The sequence below is a fragment of the Mustelus asterias genome, unplaced genomic scaffold, assembly GCF_964213995.1.
Source record: "Mustelus asterias unplaced genomic scaffold, sMusAst1.hap1.1 HAP1_SCAFFOLD_1141, whole genome shotgun sequence".
NCBI lineage: Eukaryota > Metazoa > Chordata > Chondrichthyes > Carcharhiniformes > Triakidae > Mustelus > Mustelus asterias.
Genome location: NW_027591086.1, coordinates 72,683 through 91,207, shown reverse-complemented (window position 1 = coordinate 91,207; position 18,525 = coordinate 72,683). Strand labels below are relative to the sequence as shown.

Here is an 18,525-nt window from a genome sequence, read left to right as displayed (position 1 = left end):
CTGGCAGACAGCCCGTGTTTGCGGTCCGGAGGCATACTGGCGGCGGTGATGAATTGAAGGCGGATTTCGCTCAGACCCGTTTTTCCGATACAATCCAGAAGTCAGAAAAGTTGTACCGATTGACCATCTCGGAGTTGCTGCTGTCTGACACCGCGGTCTATTACTGTGCACAGAGTCTCACAGTGATGAACATGAGTGAAATCCTCGTACAGAAACTGCCGCAGGTTTCTGGGCCACAGCTGCTGTCTGCTGGGTCCCGTTTACAACAGCGGGTCTGACATTGGCACCTGAATATATTCCCGTGAACTCAAACCCCGAGAACAATCCACATAAACACCATTTAAAACCGTTCACATCGAAGGCAGATTCCTGCTGATTCTTAGATTCGCTGGACGAGGGAAGAATTGGCTTTTCTTTAATTGGGGGTCACTGGGAACTCGGCACTAACAAAGAACAAAGAACAGTACAGCACAGGAACAGGCCCTTCGGCCCTCCAAGCCCGCGCCGCTTCCCGGTCCAGGATTGAATCCTGAATCCAGGATCCCCGCCCAATTTTCCAGCCTATCTACATCCTAATATCCTACCCACCGAGCTGTCCCTCACAGCTACGATGCTTTGTTCATCACAACCTATTAACTCACCCCCACCCCCCCATTCCAGACCATGTGATCTCCAGGGAGAGGCGAAAACCCAGAGTGAAAACCCCAGGGCCAATATGGGGAAAAGAAAATCTGGGAAATTCCTCTCCGACCCCCTGTGGCGATCGAAACGAGTCCAGGAGATCACACTGGCCCTGATCGGGAAATGCTTCCCAACCCTATTCATTTCCACTTCTGCTTTACGAACACCATCTGAATTCCCTGCCCCCGAGACAGGTTCCCAACTATCCGCAGTCTCGCTCTGTACTGGCACCAGCAAGATGATCATAGAATGAAGCCTTGAAACCATATTTCTAATTAATTGTAGGTGTTATTGATGCATATGCCATCTCACAGGAACCGTTTTATGACAACGTTTGAAGGAGATTCGGTAATGAATGATTTCAGCAATTCGACCACAGCTAATTCATATTGATTACAGCTGCACTGTCAGGATCAGGAAAAAGCCCCCACATTCTTGATCCACATCCCTAAATATGGCGATGTTTTCAGACCAGACCAGAGGGAGTGGGGACTCAATTTTCTGCATCTATTAAAAATTGTCAATGTTATCAAGTTAACGGAATTGTTTGCAAGCAGTGGAAAAACAGATAAACGGGTGATTTCCAAATCCGTATCGCAAGCAAAGTGAAACTTATTCAATTTCGGAACTTGCCAGTTAAGTGCTCTGCAGCTGTGACGATTTCTGCAAAGGTAACATTTAATATGTTCACAGAGCTGATGCTGGATCTGAACGCCAGTTTAAAGTCCAACAGGGTTTATTTGGTAGCACAAGCTTTCGGAGTGTCGCTCCTTCTCCAGGTGAGTGAGGAGCTGTGTTCACAAACAGGGCATATACAGACACAAACTCAATTAAAACGATAATGGTTGGATTGCGAGCCTTTACAGGTAATCAAGTCTTAAATGTACAGATAACGTGAGTGGAGAGGGGGTTAAACACAGGTTAAAGAGATGTGTATTGTCTCCAGCCAAGACAGTTAGTGAGATTTTTCAAGCCCAGGCAAGTCGTAGGGGTTACAGATAGTGTGACATGAACCCAAGATCCCGGTTGAGGCCTTCCTCATGTGTGCGGAGCTTGGCTATCAGTTTTGCTCAGCGATTCTGCGTTGTCGTATGTCGTGAAGGACGCCATGGAGAACGCTTACCCAAAGATCAGAGGCTGAATGCCCGTGACTGCTGAAGTGTTCCCAACAGGAAGAGAACACTCCTGTCTGCTGATTGTTGAGCGGTGTTCATTCATCTGTTGTCGTAGCGTCTGCATGGTTTCCCCAATGTACCATGCCTCGGGACATCCTTTCCTGCAGCGTATCAAGTAGATAATGTTGGTCGAGTCACAAGAATATGTACCGTGTACCTGGTGGATGCTGTTCTCACGTGAGATGATGGCATCCGTGTCGATGATCCGGCACATCTTGCAGAGGTTGCTATGGCAGGGTTGTGTGGTGTCGTGGTCACTGTTCTCCTGAAGGCTGGGTAGTTTGCTGCGGACAATGGTCTGTTTGAAGTTGTGCGGTTGTTTGAAGGCAAGAGGTGGGGTGTGGGGATGGCCTTGGTGAGATGTTCGTCTTCATTGACGACATGTTGAAGGCTCCGGAGAAGACGTCGTAGCTTCTCTGCTCCGGGGAAGTACTTGGCGACGAAGGGTACTCTGTCCGCCGTGTCCCGTGTTTGTTTTCTGAGGAGGCCGGTGCGGTTTTTCGCTGTGGCGCGCCGGAACTGTCGATCGATGAGTCGAGCGCTATATCTTGTTCCTATGGAGGGTGTCTTTCAGCATCTGTAGGTGTCTATTGCGATCCTCCTCATCCGAGCAGATCCTGTGTATTCGGAGGGCTTGTCCGTAGGGGATGGCTTCTTTAACATGTTTAGGGTGGAAGCTGGAGAAGTGGAGCATCGTGAGGTTATCCGTGGGCTTGCGGTACAGTGAAGTGCCGAGGTGACTGTCCTTAATTGAGATGCATGTGTCCAAGAATGCAACCGATTCCGGAGAGTAGTCCATGGTGGCTGTCCTGTCTGGAGACAATACACATCTCTTTAGCCTGTCTTGATGCTCTCTCCACTCACATTGTTTGTATCTTAAAGACTTGATTGGCTGTAAGTATTCGCATTCCAACCATTATTCATGTAAATTGAGTTTGTGTCTTTATAAGCTCTGTTTGTGAACAGAATTCCCACTCACCTGAAGAAGGGGCTTGGAGCTCCGAAAGCTTGTGTGGCCTTTGCGACCAAATAAACCTGTTGGACTTTAACCTGGTGTTGTTAAACTTCTTACTGTAAAAACTAACAGACAGCAGTCTCGCCGAGCTGGTGCTGGATCTGAACTCAGTGAGTTCAAACTGTTTTAGTTCAGAGTTCAGAAGATGGTGAGTAATATCCGGCCTCACTGGCGATTGGTTCATTCCTGACAAAGAGCCAGCAGGAGGCACCCAATCAGCTCACAGCTTCTCTGTCCTACATTTCATCCAATCAGCTCAGAGAGTCTTTGTTCTCCAATGCATGACGTCAGAGCGAGGAGCCGGAACCATTAGAATCTGTTCTCAGACAATGAACTGGACTCGAAGAAGCGGAACGACCGAATGGTGATGTCGCTCTTTGACAAAGTGAGGGCATGGAAACGAATATTGGTCATTTTCCGGAGTTAACCTTTGAGATAAGACGCAGATGGATCTTGGTTAACGTTGTGACAACAGCGGCAGAGTTTTCCATTGGAAGAGTTGCTCCAAAGGGCTATAAAAATGGAATTTATATAGAATGGCACATTCAGCACCATGGAAAGAGAGCATTCGGGCTAACTCTTCTTTATAATATTGTTTGTTTATATTAACAGTTTACAATCCAGCTCACAGATCTGATTCAGTGAGAGGAGGTGAGAGTGCCTTTGCCAGTTTTTGTACGGGCTGACTGTGTCTCTGTAACAGTGTGGGGCTCAGCGCACAGTGATACACGGCACAGTCAGAGACATGGACACCGGCGATATTTAAAGGAACTGTTTTCTTGTCCTTGTCCAAATCAGCAGAAAACCGGTCAGGGAAATCTGGAGACTTTTCTCCGCCACCCGTGCCATATTTCTGCAGTAAATATCTCGGAGCTTCCCCGGGATACTGGATGTACCAGAAGAGATTTGGAAAAGCATTTTTTGTTGTGTAATTACAATTCACTGTTACGTTCAATCCTTCCTGAACCGTTAATTCAGCCGGGTCCTGGGAAACTGAATCTTGGCCATTGATTCCTGCAACAAAATGTAGAATGTGTGAGAAATCTGTGAACAAATATAACCCATGAAACACACACTGAGGATTTGAACTCAGACTCACCGGGCAGCGTGGCCATTATTATCAGTAAAGCACACAGGGAACACATGGTTCCTGATAGGACAGTAAGCAGCGACAATGTTTACAATAAGTTGCTGCCTCTAGTCTTATATCACAGAGTCAACTCAGATCAGAGGCAGCTTCTATTATTAGGAAACTGGGAGGCGTTTCTCAGTGCTGCGATTGGCTCATCTCCCTGAGCTGACGTCAGCTGCGAATCATAAAATCCCTACAGTGCAGAAGGAGGCCATTCGCCCCATCGAGTCTGTACCGGTCACAATCCCACCCAGGCCCCACTCCCGCAACTCCGTGTATTTACCCTGCGTATCCCCTGAGACTCGGGTCAATTTCGCATGGCCAATCAACCCAACCTGCACATCTTTGGACTGTGGGAGGAATCAGCAGCAGCCGAAGGGGACCCACGTAGACACGGGGAGAACATGCAAACTTCATACAGAAAGTGATCCGAAGCCGGAATTGAACCCGGGTCCCTGACACTGTGAGACAGCAGCGCTAACCATTGTGGCATCATGCCGCCCCGTAACCAGTGAAGCAATCACTGTTAGTTAATGATTTAATATAGCTGGCACTTTCCAATCACATTCCTTCCCTGGCCGTAAACGTATTTCTAAGTTCCTTGTTCTGTCTCTGCTCTCTCCCACATAACCAGTTATTCTGTCTCATTAACAGGTGAACTCGCTTTCCTCAGAACTCAGTCCATCAATCTTTCTGAAGGCAGATCCTTTTTTTCTAATTCAGGTGAAAAGTGAAACTAATTTAACCATTTATGGGTGACACGGTGGCGCAGTGGTTAGCATTGCTGCCTCACAGCCCCAGGGACAGGGGTTCGATTCCAGCCTCGGGTCACTGCCTCTGTGGAGTTTGCACTTTCTCCCCGTGTCTGCGTGGGTTTCCTCAGGTGCTCCAGTTTCCTTCCACAGTCCTAAACTGTGCAGGTTTGCTGGATTGGCCACGCAAGATTACCCTAAGTGTCAGGGGATAGCAGGTTAAATATGTGGGTTACGGGGATAGGGCCTGGGTGGGATTGTTGTCGGGACAGGCTCGTTGAGCCTAATGGCCATGACTCAACATAATTAATAGTTAGTGCTGTAAGTGTACCGGGGATAAGTCGTCACTCAACTCTGCACCAGGAAATATTTCACGGACTCATAACATAGAAACTAGAAGCAGGAGCCTTCTCCGCCAATCATCGTAATCATAGCTGATCATGGAATTCAATATCCTGATCCCCCTTCCCCCTCGCCCATATCCCTCGACCCCTTTAGCCCCAAGAGCTATATCAAATTTCTTCTTGAAATCAGACAACGTTTTGGCCTCAACTACATTCGGTGGAACTGAATTTCATGCATTCAACACTCTCTGGATGAAGGGATTTCCCTTCACCTCAGTTTATCCCTTATCTTCAAAAGATGACGCCTAGTTCTGGATTCCAGCATTGGGAACAGTCTCCTGAATCCACCCTGTCTAACCCTGTTAGAATTTTATAAGTTTCTATGAGATCCCCTCACACTGATCGAAACCCCAGTGAATATAATCCTAACGGATTTAGTATCTCCTCATGTGACAGACCTGCCATCCCAGGAATCAGCCTGGTAAATCTTCACTGTACCCCTCTATTCCCCAAATAGAAAAGCTCTGATTTCAATCAGTTATTATTTCTGCTCCACGGACTTGAAAATGGGCCAATTCTGAGGCTGCATTTGACAATAGATCACTTTTAAAATGTGTGGCCGGGCAGATAGGCACCGAATCCAGAATCTTTCTAAGTACAGATTAAGGAAGTTATTCACCCGGGATAATCTGCAGATTTTGTGCGGATGGGGTCGGAGAATGGTTGGATTTGATCCGGGAATAATAGGACGGCAAATGTGACATTTCACAACACTGACAATGGCTGAGCTCAGTGGGGGAATATTATTCAGCTGGGGCTGTATTGTGGCCTTCATTTTCTGCGCATTTTCGTTGAGATCCGACTCTTTTTCTCTGACCCTGAAACGTCTGCGTCACTTTTTGTCTGAGGCCCGCGGGAGCCTCACTCACTGTGGGTCTCAGCGCACAGTAATACACGGCGCTGTCTCTCATCTTCAAATCTTTCATGGACAAGTGAAAAGTGCTTTGTGTCTGGTTGAGATTCCCGCTGAAGTGTCCAAAGCCGGGAGCCGTATCGGTAAACCCATAACTATCGGCTCTGAGCAGATACTGAGGAGCTCGGTGTGGATACTGGCGATACCAGAACAGGTCATGTTGTAGAGCTGAACTCGGCACAGAGTAACTGCAGGGTATTGCTGAATCTTCACCCTCTGCTGCTTCAACTCCTGGTTCTGACTGGAACACTGAGTCTCCATTGCTCATCTCTGAAAATAAACAGCGGACGCACAGCGGGTTAGGAGTCAGAGGAAGACGATAGTCACACAGCGCTGGGAAAGGGAAATTGCACAAGGTTTGCGATATACTTTACAATCTGTGACCAGAATCACTGACCTGGGATCAGTGCAATAACTAGAATCAGGAACATTTTCACCCCCAGCGTTCCAGTCTGAGCTCCAGAAACGGAAACAATGATCTCTGTCTGTACCGGACCTGGAATGTGAGAAGTTGAAAGAGTCAACAAGGTGTGGTGCGATTGGCTGGGGTTTATTTCCCCCGCCCATTTTTATATCTGCAAATAGTCACTCTCTGCAGAAGGCAACTGTGATGTTCGGTAAGTGATCAGAGAGCGCCCTCCCGTGGACATTACAACCGCATTGGGAACAGACGCAGAAACAAGAGCCCAGATATACACACGCCGAGAAATATAAAGACCCAGAAATACCCAGTACAGCTACAACACGGACACGAGGGAATAGCCGCTCCACATCCACACCGTTAATACCCCTTATGGTTTTAAAGGTTTCAATGAAGTTATCTCTCAGTCTTCGAAACTCAAGTGGATACAAACCCAACATCAATATTCTTACCGCGGATACAGATAACCCGCACGTACCTGGATACTATTACAGCAAACCTTCTCTGAACGTTTTTTAACGCATTACCATCTTTCTTTAGATAAGGAGATACGTATTGTCCGCAATACTCCAGGTGGTGGTCTCACCAATGCCCCGTACAACGGAAACATACCCTTCCTATTTTATAATAGATCCCCTCGTAGTGAATGATCATATTTTATGACGTTTTTAATTAATTACTATACCTGTACCTTAGCCCCTTTCGATTCGTGCCCTAGGACAGCCCAATCTCTCTGTACCTCAGAATTTTGTAATCTTTCACCGTTTAAATATTAAGTGTATTTTATATTCATCCTGCCAATATGGACATTTTCACATTTGACCACATTATACTCAATTTGGCGGAGCTTTGCCAATTCACTTAACCTATTTATGTTTCTTTATCGTATCTTCACATTTACTTCACCATTTATCTTCCTACCTATCTTTGTGTTGTCTGCAAATTTAGCATCCATATCTGCTCTGTAAATATTACAGTGTATTCTAACAATTAATGCAGTTCTCCTTGATTACTGCTCTGTGACATATCACTGTGTATTCCAACAAGCAATGCAGTTCTCTTATATTTCTGCTCTGCTACATATCATTGTGTATTCCAACAATTAAAGCAGAGTTCTCCTGCATTACTGCTCTCTATCCTTTAACCGTGTAATTGAATAATTCATCCTGTTCTCTTGGATTATGGCTCCCCAACATATCCATGTGTTATGGAACCTGCTCCTGAAACAGTGAACACAAAAACACGGTGAGGGATCGCCCTCTGGTGGTGATGTGAGGTAAATGGGAGATCAGTGAATTCTCAGATTACTGGAAGATCTTGTTGCAGGATTTTGCTGCTGTATTTTTTCTTGTTCTCATGATTCTTATTATAATATACTTAAATTCAGGTGGACTCATGCACGGAACTAATACGAACTTCAGTCTGAATCCTCATCAATTAATTGCTTTATCTGTTTTGAATGTTCCAGGCCTTTCTGTTAAACTATATTCGTGTTACAACATTTGAAACCACAGCAATACTGCTAAGATTCGATCTCTTATTAAAGTTCTCTCCACACATCGAAAGGATGTAAATTTGAGTCCAACCTCACATTTATCTGACAGATTGTCGGATTGCAGTGCACCTGCTTCAATTTTAAACTTTCCTCAGAGTTGTCATGATGATATTTTGGCTAACATATCAGCTGTCCCCTAATGGGACTTGGGGAATTTATTGAAATAGGAGACTGGGAGAAATTGCATGTTCTAAATTCTGCACGTTGCTGGAAAACGGTTGAGGGAGAGAGGGGCTTTGAGACACAGAGAGAGGAGACAGACATTAGCCGCCAAAATATTGAGAGTGCAGGATGGACACCGAGGTGAACAGAGACCCAGAGGCGCAGAGAAAGACAGGCAGGAGCAGGTAAAGTTATTGGGCTACAACCAATATTGTTCGGTGGCCAATTCTTGACAACACTGAGAAACAAGCCAATCCTGTCATTGGGTAACGCCTCTTAGTCTCCCAATAAATGAGGACTGCCCATGATATAAAATTACTTCTTCACATCAGAGTACAAGAGTTGACATAATTTTACAATTCTGCTGATTTTGTGGAATTCTTAAGCTGGAAGCATGTTCTCCCAATGTTCTTCACTGCTTTGTCTAGGAAACAATGACTGAACACAGGGGGTGAATGTGAGAAGCTGAAGTTTCCACTTGAAGACATTCCCAGTGTCTCTGAGCAGCTGAACTGGGGAAGCCTTTGGGCAGAGACTGTGCTGCTGCTATTGCCCTTCCTGGCCACCAGGCGTCGCTGTAACGCTCCCAGGGGGGGGCTGCTCCTCCCCAGTGTCACCTCTTGCCCACTCCGGCCCGGCCCCATGCTCGTTGGCGGGACAACTGGGGGGGGGTCAGTCGAGGGGGCGGGGCTATCTGTGCGCATGTGCGGGACGGGAATGCTCCCAGAGGTCAGCGCGCGCGGACGCCGCCGCATTGATGCCGTCTCCCCTGGCAACGCAAGATGGTCGCCGCCGCCGTCTCCCTTGGCAACGGAATATGGCCGCTGGCCGTCTCCCTTGGCAACGCAAGATGGCCGCCGGCGGTGGGTGTCATTGCGGCGCGTGCGCAGTGAGGTCTGTCTGCAGCCATTGTCCAGATTGCCCCCAGTGGATGGGGTTGGGATTGTGCAGCAGATGGAGCAACAATCCCAGTTTCAATAGGGGGACAGAAGCTGCAATGCTGCCCCCTGGTGGTCACTTCTCCCAGTCTCAGCATTGCAGAGTGTTTAAACAAGAGTGCATTGTCACAGCAGCACCTTGACCTTCAGTTTCAGTTTATTTATTAGTCTCAGAAGTAGGCTTACATTAACACTACAATGAAGTTACTGTGAGAATCCCCTAGTCACCACATTCCGGCGCCTGTTCGGGTTACACTGAGGGGGAATTTAGCACGGCCAATGCACCCTAACCAGCACATCTTTCAGACTGTGGGAGGAAACCGGAGCACCCGGAGGAAACCCACGCAGACACGGGGAGGGGACAGCCCGGGGGAAAGCTCCATTCCAACTGTCCCTGGAGTGTCAGATTAACCTGGGTCACTCACGCCCCCCCCCCCCCCCGGCTAAGACTCACCTCCCTCAGACAGTGAGACCCTCCTGTATCACTCACCTTACTGTAGTCAGATACCCTCAGACTCAGCACTGGGCCCTGGGCGTGTTCTTTAAATGCTGCGACCTATCGTGGAGGAAAGAATTGGGAGGATTTTGATTTGATTTGATTTATTACTGTCGCATGTATTGGGATACAGTGAAAAGTATTGTTTCTTGTATGCTGTACAGACAAAACATACCGTTCATAGAGTACATCGGGGAGAAGTAAAAGAGAGGGTGCAGAATGTAGTGTTGCAGTCATAGGTAGGGTGTAGAGAAAGATAAATCTAATATGTAGCAGGTCCATTCAAAAGTCTGAGGGCAGCAGGGAAGTTCTTGTGTCGGTTGGTACGTGATCTCAGACTTTGTATCTTTTTCCTGATGGAAGAAGGTGGAAGAGAGAATGTGTGCATGAGGTCCTTAATTATGCTGGCTGCTTTTCTAAGGCCGCGGGAAGTGTCGACAGAGTCAATGAATGGGAGGCTAGTCTGCGTGATGGACGGGGCTACATTCACGACCTTTTGTAATTTCTTGCAGTCTTGGACAGAGCAGAAACCATACCAAGCCGTGATACAGAAAGGATGCTTTCTATGGTGCATCTGTAGAAGTTGGTGAGAGTCGTAGCTGACATGCCAAATTTCCTCAGCCTCCTGAGAAAGTAGACGTGTTGGTGGGCTTTCTCAATTATAGTGTCGGCATGGGGGGACCAGGACAGGTTGTTGGTGATCTGGACACCTAGAAACTTGAAGTTGAGACCCAAATGACAAGTTGTCACAGTGTCATAGATGTTTACAGCATGGAAACAGGCCCTTTGGCCCAACTTGTCATGCTGCCCTTTTTCTTTTAACCCCTAAGCTGGTCCCAATTCCCCACATTTGGCCCATATCCCTCTACATCTATCTTACCCATGTAACTGTCTAAATGCTTTTTAAAAGATAAAATTGTGTCCGTCTCTACTACTACCTCTGGCAGCTTGTTCCAGACGCTCATCGCTCTCTGTGTGAAAAGATTGCCCCTCTGGACACTTTTGTATCTCTCCCCTCTCACCTTAAACCCATGCCCTCGAGTTTTAGACTCCCCTACCTTTGGGAAAATATATTGACTATCTATTGTGTGTCAACCATAGAATAGCCACAGAATGAAGGAGGCCATTCAGCCCATTCAGCTGGTGTCGACTCTCTGCTAGAGCAATCGAGCCAGTCCCACTGCTCCACCTTGTCCCTGGAGCCCTGCAAATCTTTTCCCATCAGCTTCCCATCCCATTTCCTCCGGAAAGACAGCGAGGAGCAGAGAGGAAAGAGGGACTTGGGGAATGGAAGGTTTCATCTGATGTTCTTGTTGGCAGATGCTCTGTGGCGGATAAAGCTGGCAGCCTCCTCCAGAAAGCAGCACAGAGTGAATGGAAGGGGCAGAATGTGAGTGAGATGAGACACGAGAGAGAGAGAGAGAGAGAGGGGTGAAAGCTTTCTGTTTGTCAGCAAAAAGCACAATGGTGGCCCTGTGTCCTTCAGGGAGCGGCCCAGGCCTCGCTCAAAGCCTGCCCTGTCCTCACACTCACTGGGAGACGGCCATTTCTAACATGTTGTCCATGTTTCTGAGCTGACACTGAGACAAACACAACAACAGCAGCCACTATCCGGACAAGTCATCACGGAGAATGAAATGTCCAAAGGCACTTCAAAGGAAGATTGCGCGGCAGGATTTGTCCCCGAGCTGCGGAGGGAGAGATTTGGATGGATGACCAGAAGCTGGGTCAGTGAGGTTGTGTTTTAGCAATGGAGGTCCAGAGAACAGAAAAGGCCCTTCGGCCCATTGCATCTGTGCCGGTCAAAAACAAACCACCCAACTTGGCTCACGGCCTGGTAAGCCTTGGCATTGCAAATGCATAGCTAAGCACTTCTTAAACGTTCTGAGGGTCTCTGCCTCCACCACCCTTTCAGGCAGAGAGTTCCAGACTCCCACCACCCTCTGGGTGAAAAAGGTTTTCCTCACATCCCCTGTAAACCTCCTGCCCCTTACCCTAAATCTATACCCCCTGGTCATTGATCCCACCACCAAGGGGAAAGCTTTCTTCCCGTCTACTCTATCGATGTCCCTCATAATCTTATCCATCTCCATCATGTTCCCCCTCAGCCTCCTCTGCTCCACGGAAAACAACCCCAGGGTGGAATCTTATCACCGTTCAGGCCGGCAGGATTTTCCCATCCCACTGCAGTGAAAGGAGATTTGGCTGGTCACCAGATTCTCCGACCTCGCTGAGCGGGAGTGTGGCATCAACAGGTGGTAAGATCACACCCTCAGTCTATAAAATCTCTCTTCAGTTCGAGTGGCGGCACGGTAGCACAGTGGTTAGCACTGCTGCCTCACAGCGCCAGGGACCCGGGTTCAATTCCGGCCTCGGGTTACTGTCTGTGTGGAGTTTGCACATTCTCCCCGTGTCTGCGTGGGTTTCCTCCGGGTGCATTGTCCATGCAAAATTGCCCTGAGGGTCCCGCGATGTATAGGTTAGGGGGATTAGCGGGAAAATACGTGGGGTTACGGGGTAAGCTTGGGTAAGAGTCCGTGCAGATTTGATGGGTCGAATGGCCTCATTCTGGACTGTAGGGATTCTATGATTCTATGAACTAAAACTCTCCAGGCCAGGCAACATCCTGGTGAATCTCCTCTGCACCTTTTCCAGTGCTATCACATCCCTCCTATCCTGTGCATTCCACAACTGCACAATGTTTCGATGAGGGGCGGCACAGTGGTTAACGCTGCTGCCTCACAGCGCCAGGGACCCGGGTTTGATTCCTGGCTTGGGTCACTGTCAGTGTGGAGTTTGTACATTCTCCCCGTGTCTGCGTGGGTTTCCACCGGGTGCTGCGGTTTCCTCCCACAGTTCGAACGACGCGCTGGTTAGGTGTATCAGCCATGCTAAATTCTCCCCAAGTTGCCCAAACAGGCGCCAGAGCATGGCGACTACGGATTTTCCACAGTAACTTCATTGCAGTGTTAATGTAACCCTACTTGTGACACTAATAAATAAACTTTTAAACCTGATACTCGATTCCCCCATGTTGGCCTTGTTCTGTGATAATTAATGCGGATGTTTAGATTATTCAATAGTTCTTTGAGGACAGCAGACACAGGGAAAAAAAAACATGTGGCTCTGTACACAACAGATATATTTCAAGGGGATATTGCAGCCAGCTGTATCTGAGTGGCAGTAATCTTCCCTCAGAATCAGACAGATTGTGGGTTCAGCTCAGAGCCTCAAATACTAGGCCCTTAGCATCGATCAGAGCCTCCGCGCACAGCATGATGGGAGAGCGGACAAAGGAAAGTGGTGTTGAATTTGTGAGCCTTGTTTTGTGGAAAGCTTTAGTGTTTGGTCAGAATGTTAATTTTTGAGTGGACCTACCATACATTAAGCTGATCTTTCTCTATACCCTATCGGTAACTGCAACACTGTATTCTGCACCCTCTCCTCTCCTTCTCCCGAATGGACTCGATGAACGGTATGTTTTGTCTGTGTCGCGTGCAAGAAACAAAACTTTTCACCGTGTCCCAATACATGGGATAGGGCTACATGGTGGACAGTGTTTAGCACTGCTGCCTCACAGCACCAGGAACCCGGGTTCAATTCTCGGTTGGGAGTTGAGTTTGCACATTCTCCCTGTGTCTGCGTGGGTTCCCTCCGGGTGCCCCGGTTTCCTTCCACAGTCCAAAGATGTGCAGATTAGGTGGAATCCGAGACGCTACAGAAGCAGGGTAAAGATTTGAAAATGAAGTGTTTCTTACCCACTTTTAAAAGACAATCCACATTCACACCAGTCACATTTCACACACTCTGCTCAGTCCTGTGTTGGGGGGGTGTTTAGTGCGGGATCAGTGTTTGCTTTTCTCAAACCGCAGTGATATTCTCAACAAGGGCACGAGGTTTCAGTGTTTAAACATGTAAAGATTACAAAACTAAACCAGACAGAAAGTGATGAGGCCTCACACCTTCAATGTAGTAATCTTCGCTCAGAGTCAGAGAGATTGTGGGTTCAGGTCAGAGCCTGAAATACTAGGCCCTTAGCATCGAGACACACAGAGACAGAGAAACACAGAGACAGAGACAGATACAGAGAAATGCAGAGACAGAGAGACACACACAGATACATAGAGAGATATACACACAGAGGCAGAGAGAGAGACACAGATCCAGAGAAGTACAGAGACAGAGAGACACACAGATACAGAGAAATAGAGACAGAGAGAAACAAAGAGAGAGACACAAACACAGAGACAGAGTGAAATATACAAATATACAGAGAGAGACACAGATACAGAGAAATACAGAGACAGATACACAGAGAGATAGAGACACAGAGAGATAGAGACACAGAGAGACACACAGATACACAGAGAGATAGAGACAGAGAAACACAGACAGATAGAGACACAGAGAGATAGAGACACAGAGAGACACACAGATACACAGAGAGATAGAAACAGAGAGACACACAGACACACAGAGAGATAGAGACACAGAGAGACACACAGATACACAGAGAGATAGAGACAGAGAGACACACAGTTACACAGTGAGATAGAAACAGAGAGACACACAGATACACAGAGAGATAGAGACACAGAGAGACGCACAGATACACAGAGAGACGCACAGATACACAGAGAGATAGAGACAGAGAGACACACACATAAACACACCAACAGAGAAATACAGAAAGAGAGTTTGGCAAAGTCAGATTTTATTTTCCATTCAATATTTATTTACAAATTCAGAGAATATTTGACAGGAAAATTGATTTTAAAGTTAACAAAAGTGAATCTGACCTTTGAGCTTCACAATGAGATCAGAACCCCCCCCGCTCTGAACTGCCCAATATCTGTACAGCTGTACCAGACACCAGAAAGAGAAAACCAGAGCTCAACATCACGGGAAATGAACAATTGTGAACAAGGAACGAGAAAAGTTATTAATTTATACCTGAGATTTAAACTACAGGAAAACTATTAACTACAATTACATTACAACAAAAGTTACCTTCTACATTTCACACTGAAAACTGAACTACCGCCCACAATTGTCTCAGTGACAGATTCAGAATGATAAACTGAGAGAATTTCACTGTTGGAGTCACCGACAGCAGATATTGTATTTGTGTCAATCAGGAATCTTAATAATCAGCTGAGGGAAATCTACACCGTCCAAAATTCAACCCATCACTTGATCTGTAAAAGAAAGATACAATAATGAAGCAGATGTTTATGATGCGGGACATTAATGTTAGAGTTTTTAATCAATGAATCATTTAGAGATTTTTCAAATCCCTTCTGTCAGTTTGACAATCCACTCTGACACCAGTCACATTTCACACTCTCTGCTCAGTCCTGTGTTGGGGGGGGTGTTTAGTGTGGGATCAGTGTTTGCTTTTCTCAAACCGCAGTGATATTCCCAACAAGGGCAAGAGGTTTCAGTGTTTAAAAATGTAAAGATTTCAGAACAAAACCAGACAGAGAGTGATGAGGCCTCACACCTTCAATGTAGTGATTCCCCCAATCTTTCCTTTTGTATATTGTTTCCTTCCTCTGTCTGAAGTATTGGAGACGTCGACATCACTGAAACAATACAATCTCTCGGGACAATCACTGTAAACAGCTTCTGGAAACAAATTAACACTTTAATCACCAAAAAAGCTGAATGTCCATTCAAACACCTCCCTCCCCATATCCTTGTAAATGCAAAGATAACTCCCATTTCCCCAAAGCAGGAAGATGTGAAATGGAAACATCTTCAGCTTTTTACACACTGCACTTTTCCACGGACCAAAATGTTTCAAAACATTTGCTGAAGTTTTGTTTTAAACTCTTTATCAATGTCCTTCCAGGTTTAGTGTAAAGGTTTGTGTTCCACACTGAGCCCCTCTCAGTCTCCACACGGAGCTTGTGTGTGTTGCTGATGCTCCTGTCGTTTTGGATGGATACTGTGTGAAGCTGCATTCTCTCCCAGTGAGTTTCTGATCTACTTCACTCTCTCTGCGGCTGGAGCAATGTCCAGCAGGCAGCAGAGGATGGCAGTGTATCACAGTCAGCACAATATAGACAAACAGCCTTTAGCAAGAGAGGCTTTGACCCTTTTTCAAACCAAATCCCCAATTTGATGTTTCCAGCTGCGCTGTTTACAATGCTGCTGAATATTGTGTGTCTTTGGTAAACTGGGATGTGTAGCATTCAGTCACATTAAGTGGTCAATAAATACGTCCACACTGTGTATATCTTTCTGTGTGTGTGTGTCAGCGTGCATGTGTGTCAATGTATTTAAATCTCAAAGGAAAATAGGAGCAGGTGTAGGCCATTTGGCCCATCGATCCTGCGCCAGCATTCAAACAGATCATGGTGCACGTACGCACACAAAACACGCACACACCAACACACACAAAACACGCACACACCAACACACACAAAACACGCACACACCAACACACACAAAACACGCACACACACAAAGCACGCACACACACAAAACACACACACACAAGCACACATAAAACACGCACAAAAAGCACACACACAAATCACACACACAAACAATAAACACACACACACACAGAAACACACACACACGCATCAAACACACAGTTAGCACTGCTGCCTCACAGTGCCAAGGACCCGGGTTCGATTCCCGGCTTGGGTCACTGTCTGTGCGGAGTTTGCACGTTCTCCCCGTGTCTGCGTGGGTTTCCTCCGGGTGCCCCGGTTTCCTCCTACAGTCTGAAAGACGTTCTGGTTCGGGTGCATTGGCCGTGCTAAATTGTCCCTCCGCGTCAGGGAGACTAGCTTGGGTAAATGCATGGGGTAATGGGGATAGGGCCTGGGTGGGATTGTGGTCGGTGCAGACTCAATGGGCCAAATGGCCTCCTTCTGCACTGTAGGAGTCTAGGATTCCATGAAAACACACAGAAACAGATATTCTCACCCAGTAACACTCAGGCGCACACAGTAATAAACACACACGGAAACATGTCCACGCACACACACGCACACACACACACACACGCATGCACACACACACACACAAACAGACACACACACAAACACACACAGACACACACACACACAAACACACACAGATTCCTATTTTATTTCACACAATCGATTTGCGTCTTGAACATGCTGAATGATTGGGCTTCCACATCCCCCTGGAATAGAAAATTCCAAAGATTCACCACCCTCTGAGTGAAGAAATTCCTCCTCACCTAAGTCTTCAATGGTCTGCCCCTGATTCTGAGATTGTGTCCCCTGGTTCTAGTCTCACCAGCCAGGGGAAACATCCAATCTACATCCACCCTGTCACACCCTGTACGAATTTTAAGTCTGTTACAATGGGATCGCCTCTCATTCTTCAAGGGTTCAAGGCCGACTTCCGGACTTGATGGCCATGGAAGGTGTGCTCATAACGGGGCCAAACAGCTGGATTATCAAACAGTAAATCCTGCCGGGATCATGTATCCGTAAACTCTGCCCGAAACCTCTCTCAGTTATTACAATCTGGGCCTTGTATCAGTAATCTCTGCTCTAAACCTCTCTCAGTTATTACAATCTGGGCCTTGTATCCGAAAAACTCTGCCCGAAACCTCTCTCAGTTATTACAATCTGGGCCTTGTATCAGTAAACTCTGCCCGAAACCTCTCTCAGTTATTACAATCTGGGCCTTGTATCAGTAAACTCTGCCCGAAACCTCTCTCAGTTATTACAATCTGGGCCTTGTATCAGATAACTCTGTCCGAAACCTCACTCAGTTATTACAATCTGGGCCTTGTATCAGTAATCTCTGCCTGAAACCTCTCTCAGTTATTACAATCTGGGCCTGGTATCAGTAAACTCTGCCCGAAACCTCTTTCAGTTATTACAATCTGGGCCTTGTATCAGTCATCTCTGCCCAAAACCTCTCTCAGTTATTACAATCTGGGCCTTGTATCAGTAAACTCTGCCTGAAACCTCTCTCAGTTATTACAATCTGGGCTTTGTATCAGTAATCTCTGCCCTAACCCTCTCTCAGTTATTACAATCTGGGTTTTGTATCAGTAATCTCTGCCCTAAACCTCTCTCAGTTATTACAATCTGGGCCTTGTATCAGTAATCTCTGCCCGAAAGTTCTCTCAGTCATTACAATCTGGGCCTTGTATCAGTAATCTCTGCCATAAACCTCTCTCAGTTATTACAATCTGGGTTTTCAATCGGTAAACTCTGCCCGAAACCTTGCTCAGTTATTACAATCTGGGCTTTGTATCAGTAAACTCTGCCCGAAACCTCTCTCGGTTATTACAATCTGGGCCTTGTATCAGTAATCTCTGCCCGAAACCTCTCTCGGTTATTACAATATGGGCCTTGTATCAGTAATCTCTTCCCTACAACTCTCTCAGTTATTACAATCTGGGCCTTGATTCAGTAAACTCTGCCCTAAACCTCTCTCAGTTATTACAATCTGGGCCTTGTTTCAGTAAACTCTGCCCTAAACATCTCTCAGTCATTACAACCTGGGACTTATATCAGTAAACTCTGCCCGAAACATCTCTCAGTTATTACAATCTGGGCCTGGTATCAGTAATCTCTGACCGAAACCTCTCTCAGTTATTACAATCTGGGCGTTGTATCAGTAATCTCTGCCTTAAACCTCTCTCAGTTATTACAATCTGGGACTTGTATCAGTAATCTCTGCCATAAACCTCTCTCAGTTATTACAATATGGGCACTGTGTCAGTAATCTCTGCCCTACAACTCTCTCAGTTATTACAATCTGGGCCTTGATTCAGCAAACTTTGCCCTAAACCTCTCTGTTATTACAATCTGGGCCTGGTATCAGTAATCTCTGCCCTAAACCTCTCTCAGTCATTACAATCTGGGCTTTGTATCAG

At 46.6% G+C, this 18,525-nt stretch overlaps 1 gene segment (V, D, J or C); it reads right to left on the bottom strand.

Moving 5' to 3' along the window:
• Window positions 1-3,496: 3,496 nt before the first annotated feature.
• Window positions 3,497-3,986, bottom strand: LOC144487935 (T cell receptor alpha variable 9-2-like). The segment is given in 2 exon segments: window positions 3,497-3,885; window positions 3,971-3,986. Coding segments are annotated over 2 exon segments (405 nt in total).
• Window positions 3,987-18,525: the final 14,539 nt, after the last annotated feature.